This window comes from Bos indicus x Bos taurus, chromosome 4 (genome assembly GCF_003369695.1).
Source record: "Bos indicus x Bos taurus breed Angus x Brahman F1 hybrid chromosome 4, Bos_hybrid_MaternalHap_v2.0, whole genome shotgun sequence".
NCBI lineage: Eukaryota > Metazoa > Chordata > Mammalia > Artiodactyla > Bovidae > Bos > Bos indicus x Bos taurus.
In genome coordinates, this window is record NC_040079.1 from 74,861,105 (window position 1) to 74,883,215 (window position 22,111).

Genomic DNA, 22,111 nt, shown 5'->3' on the forward strand with positions numbered 1-22,111 from the left:
TCCCGAAACTTAGAAGAAAGAAGAGACATAGTTCATATGAATGAAAATGTTTAGCAAGATGGATGGAAAAATATCCAGTCCTAGACCATAAGGGAGAAACTTCAGAACACAGTTGAAAGTGGAAATCTTAAATCTTTAATGAGTTTCATTGTGCTTTCCTTGGTAACACAAAGCATAAGTTTTAAAAAATGAAGCAGTTATCTTAGTGTTCTGAGAGAGGATTATTTGGAACTTAACATTCTCCTCCAGACAAATATGATTCAAGTATTGGAGAAAAATAAAAAGCTTTGCAGACACAAGGGTTCAGAAAGTTTACTACTCCTGAACACTCTCTGAAAGAATTACTGGAAGATGTACCCATAGAAGTTAATCCAAGAGAAATATGATAGATTCAAGAAAGAGTAGTGAGCAAGGAAAAAAGGAAAGCTTGTAGTTCAGACTGAAAAAAAATTGATTATTAAAATATTTAAATCAAAGTTTGTAGTTAAAGCCCAGATGACCTCAATATGACAGGTACAAAGGGAAACTGACGAGAAGAGAAAAAGCAATTAAAATACTGCCAACGTTCTTTACTTGCCTGGAGTAAGAATATAGGTCTTGGGTAACTCTTAATATTAGTAGAAAGCTTTAAGGGTAAATAGGTGTGTTAAAGAAATTATGTTAGCCATATATAGGCTACATAACTTCTAAAGCATTAGCTTAACAGAATAAAGAGAACTTAGTCCACAAATGCCAGGAGTGACAGAAAAATAAACAAAAAACAGAGTAAATAGAAAGCAGAAAACAGTTTGGCATGAACCAATCCAAGATCCCCTGGAGAGGAGAGTGGCTACCCACTCTAGTAGTCAAAGTGAGAATTCTATGGACAGGGGAGCCTGGTGGGCTACAGTCCATGAGATCACCAAGAGTCAGACACAACTGAGCAATTAACACTTTCGCTTTTTCAATCTAAATATATCAGTGCACAATAAACTTGAATGAGTTATGTTCATTTATTGTGAGATTTTCATAGTAAGTTTTAAAAAAATCAGCTATTTATTTGCTATTTATGAAAGACTTAAACTAGAATAATGTAAGAAGTTGAAAATCAATAAAGAAAAACTAATATACCAGATAAATGCAACAAAAGAAGCAAGGAGGCATATTAATATCAGATATTCAAACCTTATAGAATTCAGATTTAAGCAATAAAGGACTAAAAAGGAGTATTTTATGCAATAATATATGAAGAGCACTTTGCACAGTGCATGACACATAACAAGCAATCAAAAAAAATCAAAAATTGGTTGCTGTTCCAACTGTGATTACTGTTGGTAATAGGATATGACCAAAGTGGTACTCAAAGAAAAATTATACTCACAGAAACTAATAAGATATAAAAGAAACACAAACAAAATTAAATAGTCCAATAAAACCTAAATGAGATTATCTGAACTAATGGGAGGTCATTTTAAGAAAGACAATATTAGTTAAAATGATAATTGCATATATTTTGAAACCATGGAACTGCTAAAATGGATCAAAGTAAACTTGTTTCAAGCTGTTAAAAGACTTCTTATTTGTTCAGGTTTGCTTTTGATGTGGGTTCTAACATTGCTTTCTATTTAAGCAAATTATTTTTCTATTTTAAAACATAAACAGTAAATTTTCAAATAATAAAAAATAAGTTCATATGATTAGGTGTGCCAAAATTGTTCTGAAATTCCTTGTTTAATTTGTAGCACATTTTTATCTTCACTTTTGGCAATGCCGTTCTTCAATAACCTCTTCCCGCTCCAAACTAGCTTTCCATGTGAGCATCCAGAATACAGCAACTGTCTTCCTCTTCAAGAAAGGACTCTCTTTACTGAAGTCACAGAAAAAAGAGAATGAAATCAAAATCTTAATTCCTTACAGCTTGGGACAACATTAGACCATGATAGGATTTTTCTGTAGCGGTGTTAGAAGAGGCTGCTGGCACTGAAGTGTTCAAATGCCCACTTCTTCAGCATGTCTTTGTTCTCCATAGTCTTTCTTCAGTAGTTCACCTGCTCCACACTGACCACAAGGCACTCCTGAATATTTAGGAGTTTATATGAAGGAAAAGCAGAACTCTGATACCTCAAGAAATGTAGCTCAGGGTTATCTATTAATAGAACACATCTAAGGAGCATTAGAAAATTGAGAATTTAATTCCTCAGCCCCATAAATTATGATAAATGGTATAATTATTTAGTGATGTATTTTGAAGTATGACAACAAAATAATGACTAGTTTGGCATATATAATAAAATATTATATAACCCATTTTTAAAGAGTTAATAATAATCTGGGGAAAGTATATATTATTAATGTAAATGAAAAAAGGCAAAATTCAAAACCATCTGTATAATATTTTCATGACCATGTTGAAATACACATATAAGATGTTAGAAATATAGTCAAATATTAATTGTTCTTGTCTTCCAGTTTTCCAATAATGAGAATATAGCTATCAGAAAATAGATGAAATACCCAGAATTCCAAAACACTAGAAAGACATAGAAGGGATGCCGGAGGGCAAACAGAGAGAGTAGTGTCTCAGCTGCTGAACTGACTATTCCCTGTTCCTTCCAACCTCCAGTCCAAAGACTCCCATTCTGCTACCACCCACACCCTATTAAGAGAATTGCTTTATAAATTTGTTCTGAAGAAATTCTTTCAAGAAATACATTTTAAAACATCTCATCAAAGATTACAGAAAAAAATTGAGCACAGAAAATGTTTTCCTCAGGTCAGCCATAACTTAGTCTCTGATCAGGAATTTACTATAAAAAGACCAAAATACAAAGTATTAGTTATATTTTTTAATGTCATTGCTTAGAAAAGTGGGTCATACCTGCAACTGTCTTTTAAATTTCAAAATGTCTTTCAAAGTGTCTTTCTTAAATTTCAGTGCTATTCACTGGAATAAAACCAAGAAAAAGGCAATATAAACTTAATAAAACAAATTTATATTGGCTTCCCCTTCTGGGGAGATAATCCCAAAGAATGTTACATATATCCTTGAAAACCTAAACTGCATATAGGCCAAGAAGAACAATCTCCATTATAGCCCCTTCCATGTCGGCTGATGCTTTTATTAAAAATTGGTCTTAAAACTATTTAAAACTCTTCAGAACAGTTTGAGCATCTTCTTGCTATTTTCTACAAATTCTTCCCTCTATCCTACCCAGAAGAATTATGTTACCTCTGGCTTAGGATCCTTTTCACAAGGTGCTTATAATGCTCCAGAGGGATTTTATTTAAGCTTATAATTCAGGATAAGTGAATCAAGGACAGATTGACAGTCTGAGTTAACATTGTATTAAGTGGGTCTCCTTTTTTTTTTTTTTTTAACAGGCACATTCGTTATTATTAAAGCAAAACCACTTGACCATTTAGATCACATAAGTAATAAATTTAAATTCCCAGATAGGTTTGTAGCCCAAATCTTGGACTGTACAAAAGACCCACTGATAGAAAGTACAGTTTTCTTTCAGCTAAGTATGGCCTTGCTTAAATTGATTGATTAAGCAATTACATTTTGCATGTTGTACTGCAACTTTGTGCAAGATTGCTGCTCTGCTAATTCTAATATGAAAAAATACTCATTGTAATTTAAAAGTTCACTTGAATTGCCACTTTGACTTATTTTAAAACAAAAATAGCACTATATTTTACGAGGTGGTGGGGGTGGGGAGAAAAGGAAACAAACATTATTTGAAACTGTAATATGCCAGGCGATATATCTTTTTCTCTAAACATCCTCAGTCTAGGTCATATTTCTGTTTTATTGGTGAGGAAGCTGAGTGTTTTCTACCATTCTGAAGCCAATACTCTTTATTAATGTTATTCCAACAAGAGTGTAAATAAAAATAATGCATGTAATAAAAACCTAAGACAAAATTGAATTTGAGTGAAATATAGCAGAACCAATTGAAGAAAGGAATTTTTAAATGCAGTTCATACAGGAAAGCCTTCAAAGAGAACTCATCCTTTACCTTCACCTAAGCTGTCATGCTGGAGGAAAAACCTATAAATGCAATGAAAGTGGAGAAGCCTTTAGTCAAAGTATACACCTTGCTAGACCTCACAGGACTTATGCTAGAGATAAGCCTCATGAATATAAATGAATGTGGAAGAATCTTTACATATGGCACATTCCTTATTAAATATCAAAGAATTCATCCCAAATAGAGACCTTATGGATGTAATGAACTTATTCAGTCTCAGAGAATTTCTAGTAGATAAAAAAATGTTATGAATCTGGTAAATGTAGGCTCTTATAGCCAGGCTCTATTCTATATCTTAGTTCAAGCCTAAAGTCATCAACTTTAGGTGGTTTAATATATTCTGGAAAATATAATAAAACAGATCTTCATAGATCATGTGAAATGTTCCACTACCTTTTAGAGGCTTTTGTACCAATATTTGTAGTAGGGGGGAAAAGGTATTTAAAATATAAGACCTCTGTTTCCTATGTTCATATTCTTAGTATTTTCATCAATCTATGATGAAATAATTTAACTTTTCATTCTGAATTCTAACACATATAAATTGAATGTTTTTCTTCCTTTTTCTGAAAGTGATTTTCCTTTTGCAAAAGAAAGGAAATGTGTAAAGTAAAAATTAAAAGTCTTCCAATGTGAATCCCTACTGTTAAAATGTAGACATGTTTTCTGGTATATATCCATTCAGAAATTTTTCTATGACCATACAAAAATACTCTCTAGGGTCAAATTTTCCTTACTAAACTTGATTTTTAAAAATTTAACAATATATTATGAATGTCTCTTTTAGTCAGTGAATATATATCATTATTTCAGAATGTCACTGTACCAATTTATCTATCTGGACCTCTGTTGATAGTCAAAGAATATTGTGATAGATTTTTTGTATACTTAAAGTATTTCTGAAGGAGAAATTCCTAAAAGAAGAAAAAAGACAATTAGAAAATCAGATATATACATATACATATATATGTATATATGTAATTTTCATTTTGATAAGTACTGCCAGATTGCCCTTTGAAGAGTATTCATCATTTTTTTTTTAGCTTATGAAAACACTATTTTTAATTTCAGCTTTATTGAGATACAGTTGACATATAAAGTTGTAAGATATCTGAAGTGTACATCATGTTGATTTGATATATATAAACATAAAATCTAATTAATTAGCATATCTATCATTTCACTTCTGGTTTTTTTTTGGTGAGAATTTTTAAGTTTTACTCCATATCATTTTTTATTTTAATTTTTATTGGGGTATTGCTGATTTACAATATTGTGTTAGTTACAGGTGTATAACAAAATGAATCAGTTATAGTTTTGTATCATTCTTAAAACTATTAAAGTGTGAGCTGATTAAAATATAATTATATTCTCAAGGCATTCCAAAGCAGCTAATAGGGAGGATCACAAGCTTTCCAGGTAAAAAAAAACTTCTTTAAATTAGTTTTGCTTACAAAAAGAATTCTCTTTTTGATACAAAAAGTAGAAGGACATACACTAAAATATAAATTAAATATTATTTTGCCCTTCTACCTCTAAGGAACAAAGTTGCCTTAAGGCATTTTATTGATTATTAAATTTTTTTGCGTATTGCAACTTTGCCCCATTCTATTATAAATAATAGATACCCATGTATTTATAATAAATAATGTAAGGAATGTTTTTTTAGAATTAGCCATCAAAGAATAAATATAAATTGCTTTATTGTAGAGAGTTCTTCCCTCTAGGCAGTCATTCCTTCAAATGCAGTTCACAAAGAACCACATTTCCTTGGGGAAAACAATTTAAACTGTAGAGAAGTAACACTCCTTTTCAGGAAAATTGCAGTACCATCCAAGATATTGCTAAAACTATAGAGCTCTGTAAATACCACTGCTGGACTCAAAGATTTGGTTATGTTCATGAACAAGATATGTAAATGAAAAATGCAATATGTTAAATGAGACTGTTTAGCAAACAAGATATGTCTTATAACTTATACTGTTTTTATATTATAGTATAGTTTGGATTTTATATATTTCTTAATGAGAAAATTAAAGCAGATTGGGAGGAGTTTCACGTATAAGTGTATTGGAGGTTGCAATTTTAGATGTCTAAGGAGGACTTCACTGAGTCAGTGACATCATCATAAATATCTAAAGGAGATTAGGGAGTCAGCCATGCTGGCTGGGCAAGAATATTCTTTGCAGAAAGAACATCAGTACAAAATCTCTGAAATACTAACATCTCTTGATTCAAATGGCATTTTCATGCCCATCAACATATACTGACTATCAAATTTATAATAGTTCATAAAAAGTTATATTGTAACAGATAACAAAAAAGATTCGGTTATGTCATAATTTTACTTCATGTAATTATTATATTGAGAGAATCAGAGACCATGATATTTTTGTAATTGGAATAGACTACAACTTTGCAACCTGACAGAGAGGGATTCTGAATTCCGGGCAGGTGTCTATCAGGTCCCTCAGTAGTTGATTCAGCTCTGGGACCCCCTCAAGGATACTTTGCCTCCAACTAAGCTCGAGCCAGTGTTTGTACAAATTCATGAAAGAATGAGCTTGTGCCATAAGAAGCTCCTACTGAATTTTTATTTAATGAAAGATAACTTATTTAAAGCAGTGAGACTTTTACAAAGTGATTTTTCAGATTTCTCTCCACTTTTCTCTTCAAAGCTGACTAAATTTTCTATTTCCTTTTATTGTAATATATATTTGTATATATCTTTGTATTTATTTTATTGTGTATATATATATTTGTAATATATTTATTTTAATTATTTATTTTAAAGAAAATAACCTCACTTTTCTTATCTTCAAATATATTGGGAGAAATGAAAATTAGAATAAAATTGAATATGTTTTAAAAAAGATTAAAAAGAGATAATACAGCCTAAATCATGTCTCATATAACCCTCTCTGTGGTAGAAGTCATGAAAACAATTCATTTAGATTAAAAGAGTTACTTAGTTACAACTAATAATTAGGAGAAAAAGACTGCTAATCTCATTTCTCACTTGAATAAAACGTTCTTTTAGTCTGTGACAATTCCATCTTTTCCAATTTAATCTTTCATTTTGAAAATACTCTAAAGCAGATGGATGCCTAAAAGGAGTCATCATATGCATCATTTATAACCTTAACTTGCTTTGTGGATCAGTAGACTGAGTGGCTTAATTGGGATAAATGGAGCAGGTAAAAGACCAATGAACCAGTGTGAAATATTCTTGTGTGAGTGGAGAGAGGTTCCTGCTATTTACAGTAGTCTAGTACTATTAGGAGCTGCTTTTCCTTAAATGATTGATATAATCTGTTAAAATACAAAAAAAAAAAAAAAATTAACATTTTCTAAACATTTTGATCTCAAACAGTTCAGCATAATTGTCTTGGCACAGTACCCTTCTTAGAACTGCAACTACTAAAATAACAGTGAACTAAGAAACAGAATATCTATCTCAATTTCAGAGCCAAACACGCAGTTGGCCTTAGGTAAGCCACTTATGTCTGTGTGTCCCAGTTTCCTCTGTAGGCAAGTTAGTTGTGTGAAAAGCAATGGCCAAATTAGACACAAGCAGAGATAAATACTAAGGAGATACAAGAGTTTTTAAATAGTAAATATTTTTATTCTTTTCTGCATATTTAAATCTCATCCCCTTTCTGGAAACTTGCTAGACTTTTGCCAGGTTGTTTGACTTTTCATGCTATAACTATTTTTAATGTGCAAAATACCATACAAGTATTTATAATATTATGGTACTATCTTTTATGATTTCCTGTTTCCTTAGTTCAAATTTGAGCCTCAATCTCAACTGCTTAAGTGCTTTGAGGATAAAGGCTATTATGTAGCAGATACACTATACATGTCATGCATGCTAAAGTCACTTCAGTTGTGTCTGACTCTTTGCCACCTTTGGACTGTATCCGCCAGGCTTCTCTGTCACTGGGATTCTCCAGGCAAGAATACTGGAGTGGGTTGCCATGGCCTCCTTCAGGGGATCTTCCAAGCCAGGAATTGAACCCGCGACTCCTAGAGCTCCTGCATTGCAGGCAGATTCCCTACCACGGAGCCACGGGGGAAGTCACACTCTACATAGTATTGATCAAATTTTTCTCCACAGAAAAACTGTAATAGTGAAAAGAATGTGTTTAAAACTTTGTTTAGGAGCTTCCCTGGTGGCTCAGTAGTAAAGAATCAGCCTGCAATGCCAGAGACCTGGGCTTGATCCCTGGGTCAGGAAGATCCCCTGGAGAAGGAAATGGCAACCTACTCCAGTATTCTTACCTGGAAAATCCCATGGACAGAGAAGCCTGGCAGGCTACAGTCCATGGGGTTGCAAAGAGTCTGACATGACTGACCAACTAACACTTTCCCTTTCATTTTCATTATCTAAAACCTGTAGTGCTGCATCTTTGTTGTTGTTCAGTTGCTAAGTCATGTCCAACTCTTTGTGACAGCATGGACTGCAGCACACCAGGCTCCTCTGTCCTCCACAATCTCCCAAAATGTGCTCAAATTCACGGCCGCTGAGATGGTGATGCTGTCTAACCATATCATCCTCCACTGCCCCCTTCTCCTTTGCCTTCAGTCTTTCCCAGCATCAGGGTCTTGTGAGTCTGCTCTTCACATCAGGTGGCCAAAGTATTGGAGCTTCAGCTTCAGCACCAGACCTTCCAATGAATATTCAGGGTTGATTTTCCTCAGGATTGACTGGTTTGATCTCCTTGCTGTCCAAGGAACTCTCAAGAGTGTTCTCCAGCACCATGGTTCAGAATCATCAATTCTTCAGTGCTAAGAGATCCAACCAGTCCATTCTAAAGGAGATCAGTCCTGGGTGTTCTTTGGATGGAATGATGCTAAAGCTGAAACTCCAGTACTTTGGCCACCTCATGCAAAGAATTGACTCATTGGAAAAGACTCTGATGCTGGGAGGGACTGGGGGCAGGAGGAGAAGGGGATGACAGAGGATGAGATGGCTGGATGGCATCACCGACTCGATGGACGTGAGTTTGAGTGAACTCCGGGAGTTGGTGATGGACAGGGAGGCCTGGCGTGCTGCAATTCATGGGGTCTCAAAGAGTCGGACATGACTGAGCGACTGAACTGAACTGAACTGAAGCCTTCTTTCTGGTCCAACTGAATGCAGAGTTCCAGAGAGTAACAAGGAGAGATAAGACCTTCTTAAATGAACAATGTAAAGAGATAGAGGACAGTAAAATAAAGGGAAAGACTAGAGATCTCTTCAAGGAAATTGGAGATACCACATCTTTATTTCAGAATTATTTATTACTAAGTAAATATTCCTCATTAAAAATAAAATGTTATACTCTATAAAGCTTTGACTTAATATTCTAACTGTTAGTGTTTGTCATTTTTTTAAAGGTGGGATATCGTGGGAGCTGTAATTGGTACAGAATGTGGAACAATAGAATCAGGTTTATCAATGGTCTTCCTCAAAGATGGAGAGAGGAAAATATGTACCCCCTACTTGGACACTACTGGTTACGGGAACCTGAGGTTTTACTTTGTTATGGGTAGGTACCTTTTGAACAAATTTTATTGTTCAAAATAGGGCAAATTCTAGATCGTCATCTATTCCTGAGGAAGTAAGGCTGTTTGTTTTCTACATTATAAAATAAAAATTCATGAACTGTGACTACTACTGGTTGGGCAAAATTGGTGCTCACATCTGCCTCACACCAGCCCTGCTAGAACCATCCTGAACAGAAGCTAGTCTTGTTCTTACATGACTATACCTAAAGACAAAATGCCTTAAAACCTTCTTTCCACATCTACTGCAGTGGTCATAGCTGAAAAGACAATGAGAGAGAAGCTAAGAACAAAGTAACTCCTTTGTCCAAAGCCTCTAGCCTCTCCAAAATATAGTCAACCAAGTGAATCATTTGTTTTAAATGGATATCTCATCATTGCATAGCTGTTTTGTTGTGGGAAGCTAAGAAAGAAACAATTAATAATACTTTTTAATACTTTAATAATATTCTCTACTTTATAATATGGTGGTAAGCACAGAAAAAAAAGTACATTTAAAGTGTTATTTTTCTTCAGATGATTGCAGAGCAAATAAATAGTTAAAAATTTAGAAAAATACCGAAGGAGGAATTAGGGGTTGAACTGTGTGTCCTCTCAAATTTATCATTTTTGTCAGCAAGAGCCACAGCGACATACTCTTTACTGGATGTCATTCCAAAAATGTGAGTAGGTGTCACATGCCTTCTTTGTTAAATGACTGGAAAAGCACAGGCCACACCTGGAAGTGAAGCAGGAAATAAACATTGTCTACCTTTGACCTTACTAGCAAAGATGTCAATTCATCAGGACAAACAAGCCTCCCAAGTCTAGGCTTCTGCACTGGCCATTATTTCTCTCACATTCCTCACTTCCTACAGCTCAGAGTGGCAAAGCAAACTTCCAGTTGTATCATGTTGTCAAATACATTGCCTGTGTGATGCTACCTCACCTTCAATAATGATACATTTGATTACAAGGATGTTGTGGATATAAACCATAATAATGTAATCTTCCTGCCATAAAGATATCCTCACCTTGACTCTGAAATGAGTTATATAAAGACCCAGACCTCAGTTTCTTAATCTTTTTAAAATTTTAAAGAGAATAAATTTTAATTTTTTCTTTTTTAGAAAGAAATTTTAAGAATTTAATAAATTAATTTCCTTTAAATAGAATTCAAACAGGCTCTCAGTTTATTAAGACTGATTCCTGGGAAACCTTAAGAACCACTCCCCATCCAGCAAATTATAATAAACATTTAATATGCCAGTCTAATTTAAATATTTTTGCTTTTTCATATTTTCATTTTTTACATAATATTTTTGAATTCTTCATTTTTCATAGTAAATTATGGTAAATCAACCCATTGCACTGCCTTTGGTATAAGAGATTGTCATCTTGATCTTATAACAGATCAAGTTATCTTTAATTATTTCTAGGACAAAGCAGATTATTAATGAATCGATTAAAATTACATTGACTCTGAGGAAAACATTCACTTGAATGGGCCCAAAGTACATTATCCCAAATAAAAGCTCTCCATTCAATTAAAAAATTTAATGAATTCCTATTGAATGTAGAACACTGAGCTGGCATACATGGAGACTACAGCTAGAGAAAATAATGCCACCTAAATCACAGAGCTGCTGATCAGTGAGTTGCAAAGACCTAAAATGGTGTCTAATAAATAATTAAGACTCAATGTATTTTTATTTTTTTGTATATAAAAATTACTTTGAGTTCTTGCCCACAAGTAATATCTAACTATGAAAGAGATTGCAGTTGGGCTGTAAAGGAATAAAAATGTTACAGAAGTGCAAAGGAAGATCTGGATATTGCCATGGAGATGGGATTAGGGTAAAGCTTTGTGAAATAGATGGTATTTGAACTGGGCCTTGAAGGTTTAAGCTAAGCCAGCATTTTGACCAAAAGCACAAATATAAAGGTACATGACGTGTTTAGAGATGGGTGATTTTCCCAGTATAGTTGAAAGGAAAGACATAAACTGGAACTAGAATCCTGAACTGAAGCCAGAGAAGCAACTGACTTCAATATCATACTGAAGAATTTAGATTCTCTTACTCTAGGCAACATGGAGCTGTCAGATAATTTCTGTCAGTTCTATAAAATATTCTCATCTTTGTTTTAGAAATGTAATTCTGGCATAGTGTGAAGGAAAGACTGAAACAATCAGAAATTAGAAGATAGAATACCAAGTAGGATAGGGTTGCCAGATTTATTGCGGGGTCACTACGAACAAAGCTAGTGGAGGTGATGGAATTCAGTTGAGCTATTTCAAATCCTGAAAGATGATGCTGTGAAGCGCTGCACTCAGTATGCCAGCAAATCTGGAAAACTCAGCAGTGGCCATAGGACAGGAAAAGGTCAGTTTTCATTCCAATCCCAAAAAAAGGCAATGCCAAAGAATGCTCAAACTACTGCACAATTGCACTCATCTCACACGCTAGTAAAGTGATGCTTAAAATTCTCCAAGCCAGGCTTCAGCAATACGTGAACCATGAACTTCCAAATGTTCAAGTGGGTTTTAGAAAAGGCAGGGGAACCAGAGATCAAACTGCCAACATCCGCTGGATCATGGAAAAAGCAAGAGAGTTCCAGAAAAACATCTATTTCTGCCTTATTGACTATGCCAAAGCCTTTGACTGTGTGGATCGCAATAAACTGTAGAAAATTCTGAAAGAGATGGGAATACCAGACCACCTGACCTGCCTCTTGAGAAACCTGTATGCAGGTCAGGAAGCAACAGTTAGAACTGGACATGGAACAACAGACTGGGTCCAAATAGAGAAAGGAGTACGTCAAGGCTGTATACTGTCACCCTGCTTATTTAACTTCTATGCAGAGTACATCATGAGAAATGCTGGGCTGGAAGAAACACAAGCTGGAATCAAGATTTCTGGGAGAAATATCAATAACCTCAGATATGCAAATGACACCACCCTTATGGCAGAAAGTGAAGAAAACTAAAGAGACTCTTGATGAAAGTGAAAGAGGAGAGTGAAAAAGTTGGCTTAAAGCTCAACATTCAGAAAACTAAGATCATGGCCATCTGTTCCCATCACTTCATGGGAAATAGATGGGGAAACAGTGTCAGACTTTATTTTTGGGGGCGCCAAAATCACTGCAGATGGTGATTGCAGCCATGAAATTAAAAGACGCCTACTCCTTTGAAGGAAAGTTATGACCAACCTAAATAGCATATTCAAAAGCAGAGACATTACTTTGTCCAAAAAAGTCCATCTAGTCAAAGCTATGGTTTTTCCAGTGGTCATGTACAAGTGTGAGAGTTGGACTATAAAGAAAGCTGAGCACCAAAGAATGGATGCTTTTTAAGTGTGGTGTTGGAGAAGACTCTTGAGAGTCCCTTGGACTGCAAGGAGATCCAACCAGTCCATCCTAAAGATCAGTCCTGGGTATTCATTGGAAGGACTGATGCTAAAGCTGAAACTCCAGTACTTTGGCCACCTGATGCGAAGAACTGACTCATTGGAAAAGACCCTGATGCTGGGAAAGATTGAGGGCAGGAGGAGAAGGGGATGACAGAGGATAACATGGTTGGATGGCATCACCAACACAATGGACATGGGTTTGGGTGGAGGGTGTTGGTGATGGACAGGGAGGCCTGGCGTGCTGAGGTTCATGGGGTCACAAAGAATCGGACATGACTGAGTGACTGAACTGAAACTGAGACTGAGAGACTTATTTAAATTTGAATTTCAGATAAACAACAAGTAACTTTTTGTATAGGGGTTGGTCCTGCAAAGTATTTTAGTTGGCAGCCCTAAATTATGGAGGCTATTGCACTGATCCAAGCAACAAAGAAATTACAGTGATGGTGGCAATAATGTGAAGGAGGGACAGAGATAGAATAACTGGAGAAGAGCCAACTGAAGTTCATGCTCAGCTGACTGGGGATGGTGAGAGCAGTCTTGGAGCGAACTCAGATTTCTGTATAAGATGATTGGAAGAATGATGCCATTTCCCAAAATTGCTATTTTCAAAAATAATAATAATTATGATAAAGAGAAAATGTGTAGTAGAGGGTTTTATATTATTAGATATGTTGAGGTTGGGGGATCTGGAAGGCGATATAAGCACAGAAATTCTAGTCAGGGTCTAAATCAGATTTGAAAGTTGTCAGGATGCAGGTGATAACTTGAGCCACTAAAGTCACTGTGCTCTCCCAAGCAGGAGACAGAGTAGGACATGAAAACTCTGTAGGGAGAACCCTCATCTAGGTGTAGGTAGAAGGACAAGGAGAGACAAAGTACACTGAGAAAAAGCATAAGGAAATGCAGGAGGAAGTCATGATTCTGTGCTACAGGAGGAAGGGGAGGGAGTGGTTCAGGGGTGGGATGACTAGGAGGTGATCAGCAGTGGAGGAATGCCACAGAGACAAAAGGCAACCAGGACAGGCGGAGAGCCCATCTGTGATTCCTCATGGTAATGTACCTGGGAAGCCAAAGTATATAGAGTTAAGAGAAATAGAGATGGCTCACTGACAGAGAACTGCTCTTTCAAGAAGTTAATCAGTAAACACATGGAATGGGGTCTGATCTTGAGGAGAAGGTAGAATCCAGCAAAGGTGTGTTTAGGTTAGGATAGGCTGGGATAGGCTAGGACAGGATGACAGCAGGATAGGTAGAATAAGACTGGATACTGCAGGAAATGACTTAAAGACTTGGGTGAAAGTGAAAGTGTTAGTCACTCAGTCGTGTCTGGCTCTTTGCAACCCCATGGACTGTAGCTCACCAGGCTCCTCTGCCCATGGGATTTTCCCAACAAGAATGCTGCAATGTGTTGCCATTCCCTTTCCCAGGGGATCTTCCCCCAGGTCATCCGCATTGCAGGTGGATCGTTTACCATCTGAACCACTAGAAAAGAATATGGGAAACGATTTAAGTTATGATAGATAGTTTATAAGTAACCCCTCACTAAGTACTGTGCCTTAGGAAAATCAGTAGCCAATTGTTAATCTAGGACAGATCACATTCCCTTCTTCTCAGACACTGCCTATGTGTCCTTCCTGATTTCATCCTTTGGCTCATATCAATCTGCTGTGACTATTATTTCTGGAAAATTTGCTGAACTTTTTAAGTTTGGTTCACGGTCTGTTTCCTTTATTCACACATTCACGGTCTGTTTCCTTTATTCACACATTCTCAAATTCATTGAGGACTAGTATCCAGCACTGTTCTTAGAGCCAGAATGCAATGATCATGACAAAAGTAATCTAATATACATCATTCGTTTGGGGTTTTTAAATTTTCTTTATTATTTCTTCAATAAATATATACTAAGCATCTCCTATATATCCCACTCTCTTCTTCTACACTTGTATTTCTTTTCTCTGAATTTTGGCTGCAGTTATGGCAACACAACACATTTGATTGCTAATTATCATTCTTTTACGTATGTTATTAGTTACTTGCCAAATTACAGACTTTTTGAGGTCAGGGCTCAATTGAACCTTTAGGTCCAATATCCTGCACACAGTAAATAACAAAACCACTTTCTTAATGTAAAAAAAATGTCTTAAAAAGCTGTTAATACCTAAAACAGGATTTAAAATATTTTAAAACTTAACTGTCCATCTAGTTTCTATTGAAATCTTCTGTACTTTAATTGCTGTACAAAATGCCTCTTGAGTCATACCTTTCCACAATACATCAAAGTGAATGAAGCTGAAGAAGAATCTGTATCTTTCTGAAGGAGCTGCTGTCACTGAAACTTCACAGAACTGATAAATTGCCCCCAGAGGGATCTTTCAGATAAAGTCTGTCATCGTTTTAAAGTCTTGGCTCCTTTTGGACTTTCTTCTTCTGTCATTCTGGGCTGGATGAAACTCCCACGTGGGTTTCTATTCTCTCTGAAAGGCAGATGCAGTTCACGAACTGTTCTTGAGAGAGCAGAGAGGGTTTACAGGGAACAAATTAATGAAATTAGAGAGAACTGATGGTTCAGTTCCTGTGTCTCTAGATGTGGTGCTTTAAACCCATAATGCCTGTGACCTTTCACCTTTTTTGTTCTTTTTGGTAAGTCTTTTATATTGGCTCAATAACCAGTTTTTAAAAAGATAATTTAGTTTTCATGTAGCTCTTTCCCCCTACCTCCCAAGACTACCCTGTAGAATGGCTTGGTTAACTGTATTTACTATAACCTTGAACTGTGCAGTGATATGCAAAAATGTAATATCAGATGTCAAAATCATGATCTTCTCTTTACAGGTTGTTGCCCTTGAACAATAAACATCTTTTAGAATGAGGTCTACATTATCACTATATCTGGCTTCCCTATTCTCAGTTCAGATTACTTAGCTCAGTAAATATTTGTTGTATGGGAAGTTACATATGTCTAACAGATGTAACATGCCAAATTTAACAAATACCAATACCCAAGTTTCTTGTGTTATCATGTACTTTCTTATACTGGTCCTTGGGATTTTCCAGGCAAGAATACTGGAATGGGTTGTCATTTCCTTCTCCAGGGGATCTTCCCAGGGCTTGAACCCAGGGCTCCCACATTGCAGGCAGATTTTTTGCCATCTGAGCCACCAGGGAAGCCCCACACTTGCTTACACTTACGTTACATATGTCTGACAGATGTAATGTGCCAGTTTTAACAAATACCAGCACCCAAGGTACTTCTGTTATCATGTTCTTTCTTATACTGGTCAGGTTCTAACTTTCTTATTTAACATCACATTTCAGTAATTTCTACCCAAGATCAGATCCCAGTTATCCAGGTTGAGTTTAAATCAGACATTTGCCATAAATGACACTTTATTTATTTATACAGATGGTGAGTCTCATCCATTATTTATTGACTTTACTAGATTAACTCTTAAAGGGTAATCTTATTCTGGAGTTTTTGAGTTTGCTTTTTGTGTCACTGTAGACTATTAGGGCGGAGAAGGCAATGGCAACCCACTCCAGTACTCTTGCCTGGAAACTCCCAGGACAGAGGAGCCTGGTGGACTGCAGTCAGTGGGGTCGTGAAGAGTCAGACATGACTGAGTGACTTCACTTTCAATTTTCACTTTCATGCATTGGAGAAGGAAATGACAACCTACTCCAGTGTTCTTGCCTGGAGAATCCCAGGGATGGGGGAGCCCGGTGGGGTGCCGTCTATGGGGTCGCACAGAGTTGGACACGACTGAAGCAACTTAGCAGCAGCAGCAGCAGAGTATTAGGGACAAAAATTTCCTGTAGATAAAAATTAAGATTAATAGTGTTTGATTTAAGAACTGGAAGAGATTTTTCTCGAAAGGTAATAATAATAAAATTAGAAATTAATATTATAAATTTTGGACCTTAGGGCTAGAACGTTTGCCAGGAAATCTGTGTCGCCACTCCTGCTATTATGTTTGGTGTTGTTATGAAGGATAATGGTGGGTGGGGAGAAGTTTCTAGCTAGACAAGTAATCCTTTAAAATCCAGGTTAGGTGGTGATGGTTTAGTCGCTAAGTCTGACTCTTGCGGCCCCATGGACTGTAGCCTGCCAGGCTCCCCTGTCCATGGGATTCTCCAGGCAAGAATCCAGGGAAAGTAGGTGGTTTCTGAGTTCTTGATCCTCCATGAACTAAAAACTGCACGCCTTATAGTAAAAGGCAAGTTTCTTGCTTAATGGTTTTGCAAGAGCCATCAGTCACTGTGTAAAACAGCCAGAAAAAGATACATTTCTAGAAACTAACTAGCATGAGCATCTCTTTGGACAAAATGGAACAAAAAAGAAAGGCTAAGAAGGGAGCAGAAAAAAGAATTCTGTATCTGTAAGAAGAAAACCATTACAAATTCAAATTAAGTATGAAAAGATCTCTACTGCTCATAGACAAAGGACAAAAGAAGTTTGACCACAATTGTGTAAGATTGAAATAGGCCAGAGGGTAGGTATCACAACTGTCAAGAGATTAACACAAGAGGGTAAAGGAAAATATTTTACCCAAACCCCATCTCCCTCTCTGCAAGGTCTTCTCCACTGTGTTTGTGTCTTTTCCTCTTCTGTATCTTACAAGGACATTAGTCATTGAATTTCCGAGCCATCTAGATAATCCAGAATGATCTCATCTCAGTGGCACCCCACTCCAGTACTCTTGCCTGGAAAATCCCATGGGTGGAGGAGCCCGGTAGGCTGCAGTCCATGGGGTCGCTAAGAGTTGGACAGGACTTGGCGACTTCACTTTCACTTTTCACTTTCATGCATTGGAGAAGGAAATGGCAACCCTCTCCAGTGTTCTTGCCTGGAGAATCCCAGGGACGGGGAGCCTGGTGGGCTGCCGTCTGTGGGGTTGCACAGAGTCGAACACGACTGACGCGACTTAGCGGTAGCAGCAACAAGATCTTTATGTGAATTACCTCTGCAATGACACAGTTTCCAAATAAAGGCATTTTCACAGGTTCTAGGATGCTAGGACATAGACATATCTTTTTTAAAACCACCATTCAACCCACCACAGAAAATATCATTAAATAAATAAATAAAATCCAGGTTAAACAGACAGTTGATAGAAGCCGCAAGAATAAAGGTTATTGGCCCAATGCAATAGTGAAAGAAATAGAGGGTCAAAGTTTAAAACTTAATATCAACTCCTGGTTCTTCCACCAACTAGTTAAATGATCTTCAGTTTCTGGTACTTGCATGATTAATCCAGTTGCATCATCAGAATAATCTTAATCACCTCTCAAAGTCTAACTTTATATCATTTCATATGACTGTAAAGTAGTGCGATAGGGAATAAACTACTCTATATATCTTCAAACAATCAAATGAGGTACCAAAAGTAAAAATGTAAAATGAGTTGCATCTAAAATACAAATAGCTAATATGTACTAAAATATTAAAGGTACTACATATAACCATTTAAGTAACACTACTTCAGTAATCCTTGATTCAGTGACTCACCACACTTTTTAAAAATCATAATCAATAGTTTCTGAACTTTGACCACAAAGACCTCAAATATAAAAAAGTAATGGTTTGGGGAGCACAGGAATACCTGTGGCGGATTCATTTCGATGTTGGGCAAAACTAATACAATATTGTAAAGTTTAAAAATAAAATAAAATTTAAAAAAAGTAATGGTTTATTAAAAAGCAGAGCACATTTATTTAGTAACAGTTAAAATAGGGACCTGTAGTCACAGTTTGTTGCAAACTATTATTTGTGTAATAGTTTGGTAAATAGTTACTTTGGCCTTCAAAAATGTGAAGTCTTTGATCTTTAGCATGGCCTATCTGAACTATCTTCGTAAATTATTTCTTTGGATCTGGTTACTTTGTTTAGGGTCATTCTTAAGTGACATCTGGGTTTTAAAATTTTGTTTTTGTTCTAATATTTAACACTATATTTGATATGTTCATGGGTGCAAATTGGTACTAACACTTAAAATTCTGTGTGCAGGAGGGATTTGTGATCCTGGAGACTCTCATGAAAATGATGTTGCCCTGTATGCGAAAACTGAAGGAAGAAAAGAACACATTACACTGGATACTCTTTCCTATTCCTCATACAAGGTACATACACATCCCAATCTGTGTGTCGGATGGCCCCACCCCAGTTCAAGTGAAAACCGTGAAGACTCTGCTAAATGAAGAGGATAAATCTCTCTTCTGGTAGTCCAGGAAGTTGCCACATTTCTTTAAAAGTGACATGGACGTTATTTTAGCATTCACTTTTTTCCTGATATAAAGAAAAAGATGAAATTTTATCAGGAAGATTGAATTATAGCCCATCAGAGACAATAAGGTGGAGCCCAATGAGCTAACAATTATTCTTGTCCCTAAGAAAACTCTTAACAGTGACTCTACCTGTGAAGCCTTACAGACTTGCTATCTGGCATAGTGAGCGTTAATCCAGCATTTGCAGTTTCCTAGGCAAAAGACATGGTAGAAGTATTTGCTAAATCACTTCAGTCGTGTCTGACTCCATGTGACCCTATGAACTGCAGCCTGCCAGGCTCCTCTGTCCATGGGGATTCTCCAGGCAAGAATACTGGAGTAGGTAGCCATGCCCTTCTCCAGGGGATCTTCCTGACCCAGAGATCAAACCCACGTCTCATATGCATTGGCAGGCAGGTTCTTTACCACTAGTGCCACCTGGGAAGACCCAGTAGAAGTATAGATTGTTACTACCTTTGCTTTTTTCTCTTTGCTAATTTGAGCCAGAGAGCCAGTACTTTAAAAAGCTTGAACAAAGCCAGCATCTAGCATCTCATAGTTTAAGTCAGGAAGACAGAAGATAAACATCAAGGCTAGATAGGTAACAACCAAAGAAAGTATCCAACATACCCCACATGCTAGGGTCACCCAAGTCATACTGTTTGGAATTTTATTAATGTACAGTTTTTTTCAGCTATAACTAGGTAGGGTTATACTTGCACTGGTCAGCTGCATGCCTCAGACCAAATCAATTATGTAAATTATCATGGATTAACTCATTGGCTATGGGTGTTTCTGCTTAGAGTCCTATTTTTGGAATACCTGATTTGGCAAAGAATTTATATTACTTGAATACACTTTAGAAGATTGATTAATGTCAAGTTGCCTTTGTCTAGTGCAAAGGTAGATAAAATGGATACATTAGCTTTGATAACTTTAAAGACCTTAAGGCAATTTATCTTCAGGTAGAAAGAGTCTGACCAGTCACACACTGAGTTTCAGGTGTCGGCAAAGGAGGAATTCTGAGTGATTAAAATGAGTGTCCCCTAAGGACAGCATCTTTGATGTGAAATAACAAATGAAATAAGCAGAATATTGCTTGGTGCTTAATAAATGGCAGTTGTATGCATAGTAATTGTAAGTTGAATCTTGGAGAATTCACACTGATTCCCATAAGGAAGATTATGAGTGATTTTGGTTTCCTTTGTTTTGAAGGTTCCATCTTTGGTTTCTGTAGTCATCAATCCTGATCTTCAGACTCCTGCTACCAAATTTTGTCTCAGGCAAAAGAACCATCAAGGATATAATAGGAATGTCTGGGCTGTAGATTTTTTCCACGTCTTACCTGTTCTCCCTTCTACAATGTCTCACATGATACAGTTTTCTATTAATCTGGGATGTGGAACACAGCAGCCTGGGAACAGGTAGGAAGCTACATTCTGTGTGTGTGGACAAATTAACAATGAACACATGAACTTGGCTATTCAATCAGAGCAACTTCTTAGTAAGTTGTCAACTTAATTTTTAATTTTTAATAAAGTATCTATTAATAAAATACAAATTTCCCCCCAAGGGAAAAAGAAAATTTCTTTAAATAATACAGAGAGTATGATTAGATAGATTTTAAGTAGAAATGACTTTATTCTAAGAAGTTGATCTTAGGTGTCAAAGTGTTTGGATTAGCTCTGGTAGCCACCCATTCCAACAGATTGCAGAGAGAGAAGAAAAAACAAATAACTGAAAAAATGTTTGACCCCATGTAGTTTAGTGGCCCCCTAATAATAGACACAGAAATCAACTAGCACTTCAAGAGCTATGAATTCTCAGTTTTACTTGCTGAAGTGTTGCTCTTCTCCTTCCTACGGATTTTGTCAGTCTCACGTTCACAGAATGAAGTAGCAGTGTGAGACATGGTAATTGCCTTGCCATCTATCAAATTCAGAAGCACAATCTCAAGTTACCATTTGCTGTCTTTAAAACATCGTTCATTTCTATTAGCAGTAATTTAACTGCTTGCACTTTGAAGGCTGGCCAGACTTCAGTAGAGGGGAAAACAATCACTTTGGAAACAGCATCTTAAATTTTTTTACACTAGTTCTACAGATGTTTAATATACTTCTCCAGAGATGAGTCATTTACTTTCATCTGTTATCTTTGCTCCGTTTTGTTATGCTTATTCTGGTGTGATCAGTATCAGCTTAGAGTTTTCTACCAACCATGGGCGTTCCTGGTCGCTACTCCACACTGAATGTTTGCCTGAGATCTGTGCCGGACCCCACCTCCCTCACAGCACGATCTACTCCTCTGAAAACTACAGTGGGTGAGTGAACTCTAACATAGCAAGAGATTTGAATCCACGTTACAGACTCAAAATCAGTAAGTAAGCCTGAGATTAGTGTTTTTGGTATACTAGGTAAGGAAGCTGCCTTCTCCTTCTCATCTGATTTAGGAGTGATCTCATTTTTTAAAAAAGTAATTTTTGTAAATCTGATGCATGATCACAATTTGTAGAGAGTCATTCATTCTTTAGGTATTAAGCTTTTATATTTTGGATTGCATAAATTTAAACTCTATATAGTGACATCTGGTCATAGACAAAAAGACTTAACTGCCAAAATAGTTACTAATGAAAAGATGCAGGATAGACAAGTGGAAGAAAGTTAAGCTTTGGAATCGAACCTGGTCTCAAATCGTGGTTCTGCCATCTACTTGTATAATGATGTTTACTCTTTCAAACTTTTCACCTCTTTCCATGTAAATTAAGGACAATGATATACCCCTGTAAGGACCGTTTAGAGAATTAAAGATGTCTATATAAAATACTTGCCACTTTACAGAATAATCACTAGATAAATAGTAAAAATGTTTCCAAGAATACAAGATTAAGTTAAA

General features: G+C 36.3%; 1 protein-coding gene across 3 annotated transcripts in view; it reads left to right on the forward strand.

Moving 5' to 3' along the window:
• RELN (reelin) overlaps positions 1-22,111 on the forward strand; it is a 558,183-nt gene that overhangs the window by 336,902 nt on the left and 199,170 nt on the right. For all 3 annotated transcript variants that reach the window (XM_027539733.1, XM_027539731.1, XM_027539732.1), the window contains exons 12-15: positions 9,396-9,547; positions 18,963-19,075; positions 20,435-20,643; positions 21,411-21,539. In XM_027539733.1, coding sequence (XP_027395534.1) covers positions 9,396-9,547; positions 18,963-19,075; positions 20,435-20,643; positions 21,411-21,539 — 603 coding nt within the window. The remainder of the gene's footprint in view (positions 1-9,395; positions 9,548-18,962; positions 19,076-20,434; positions 20,644-21,410; positions 21,540-22,111) is intronic.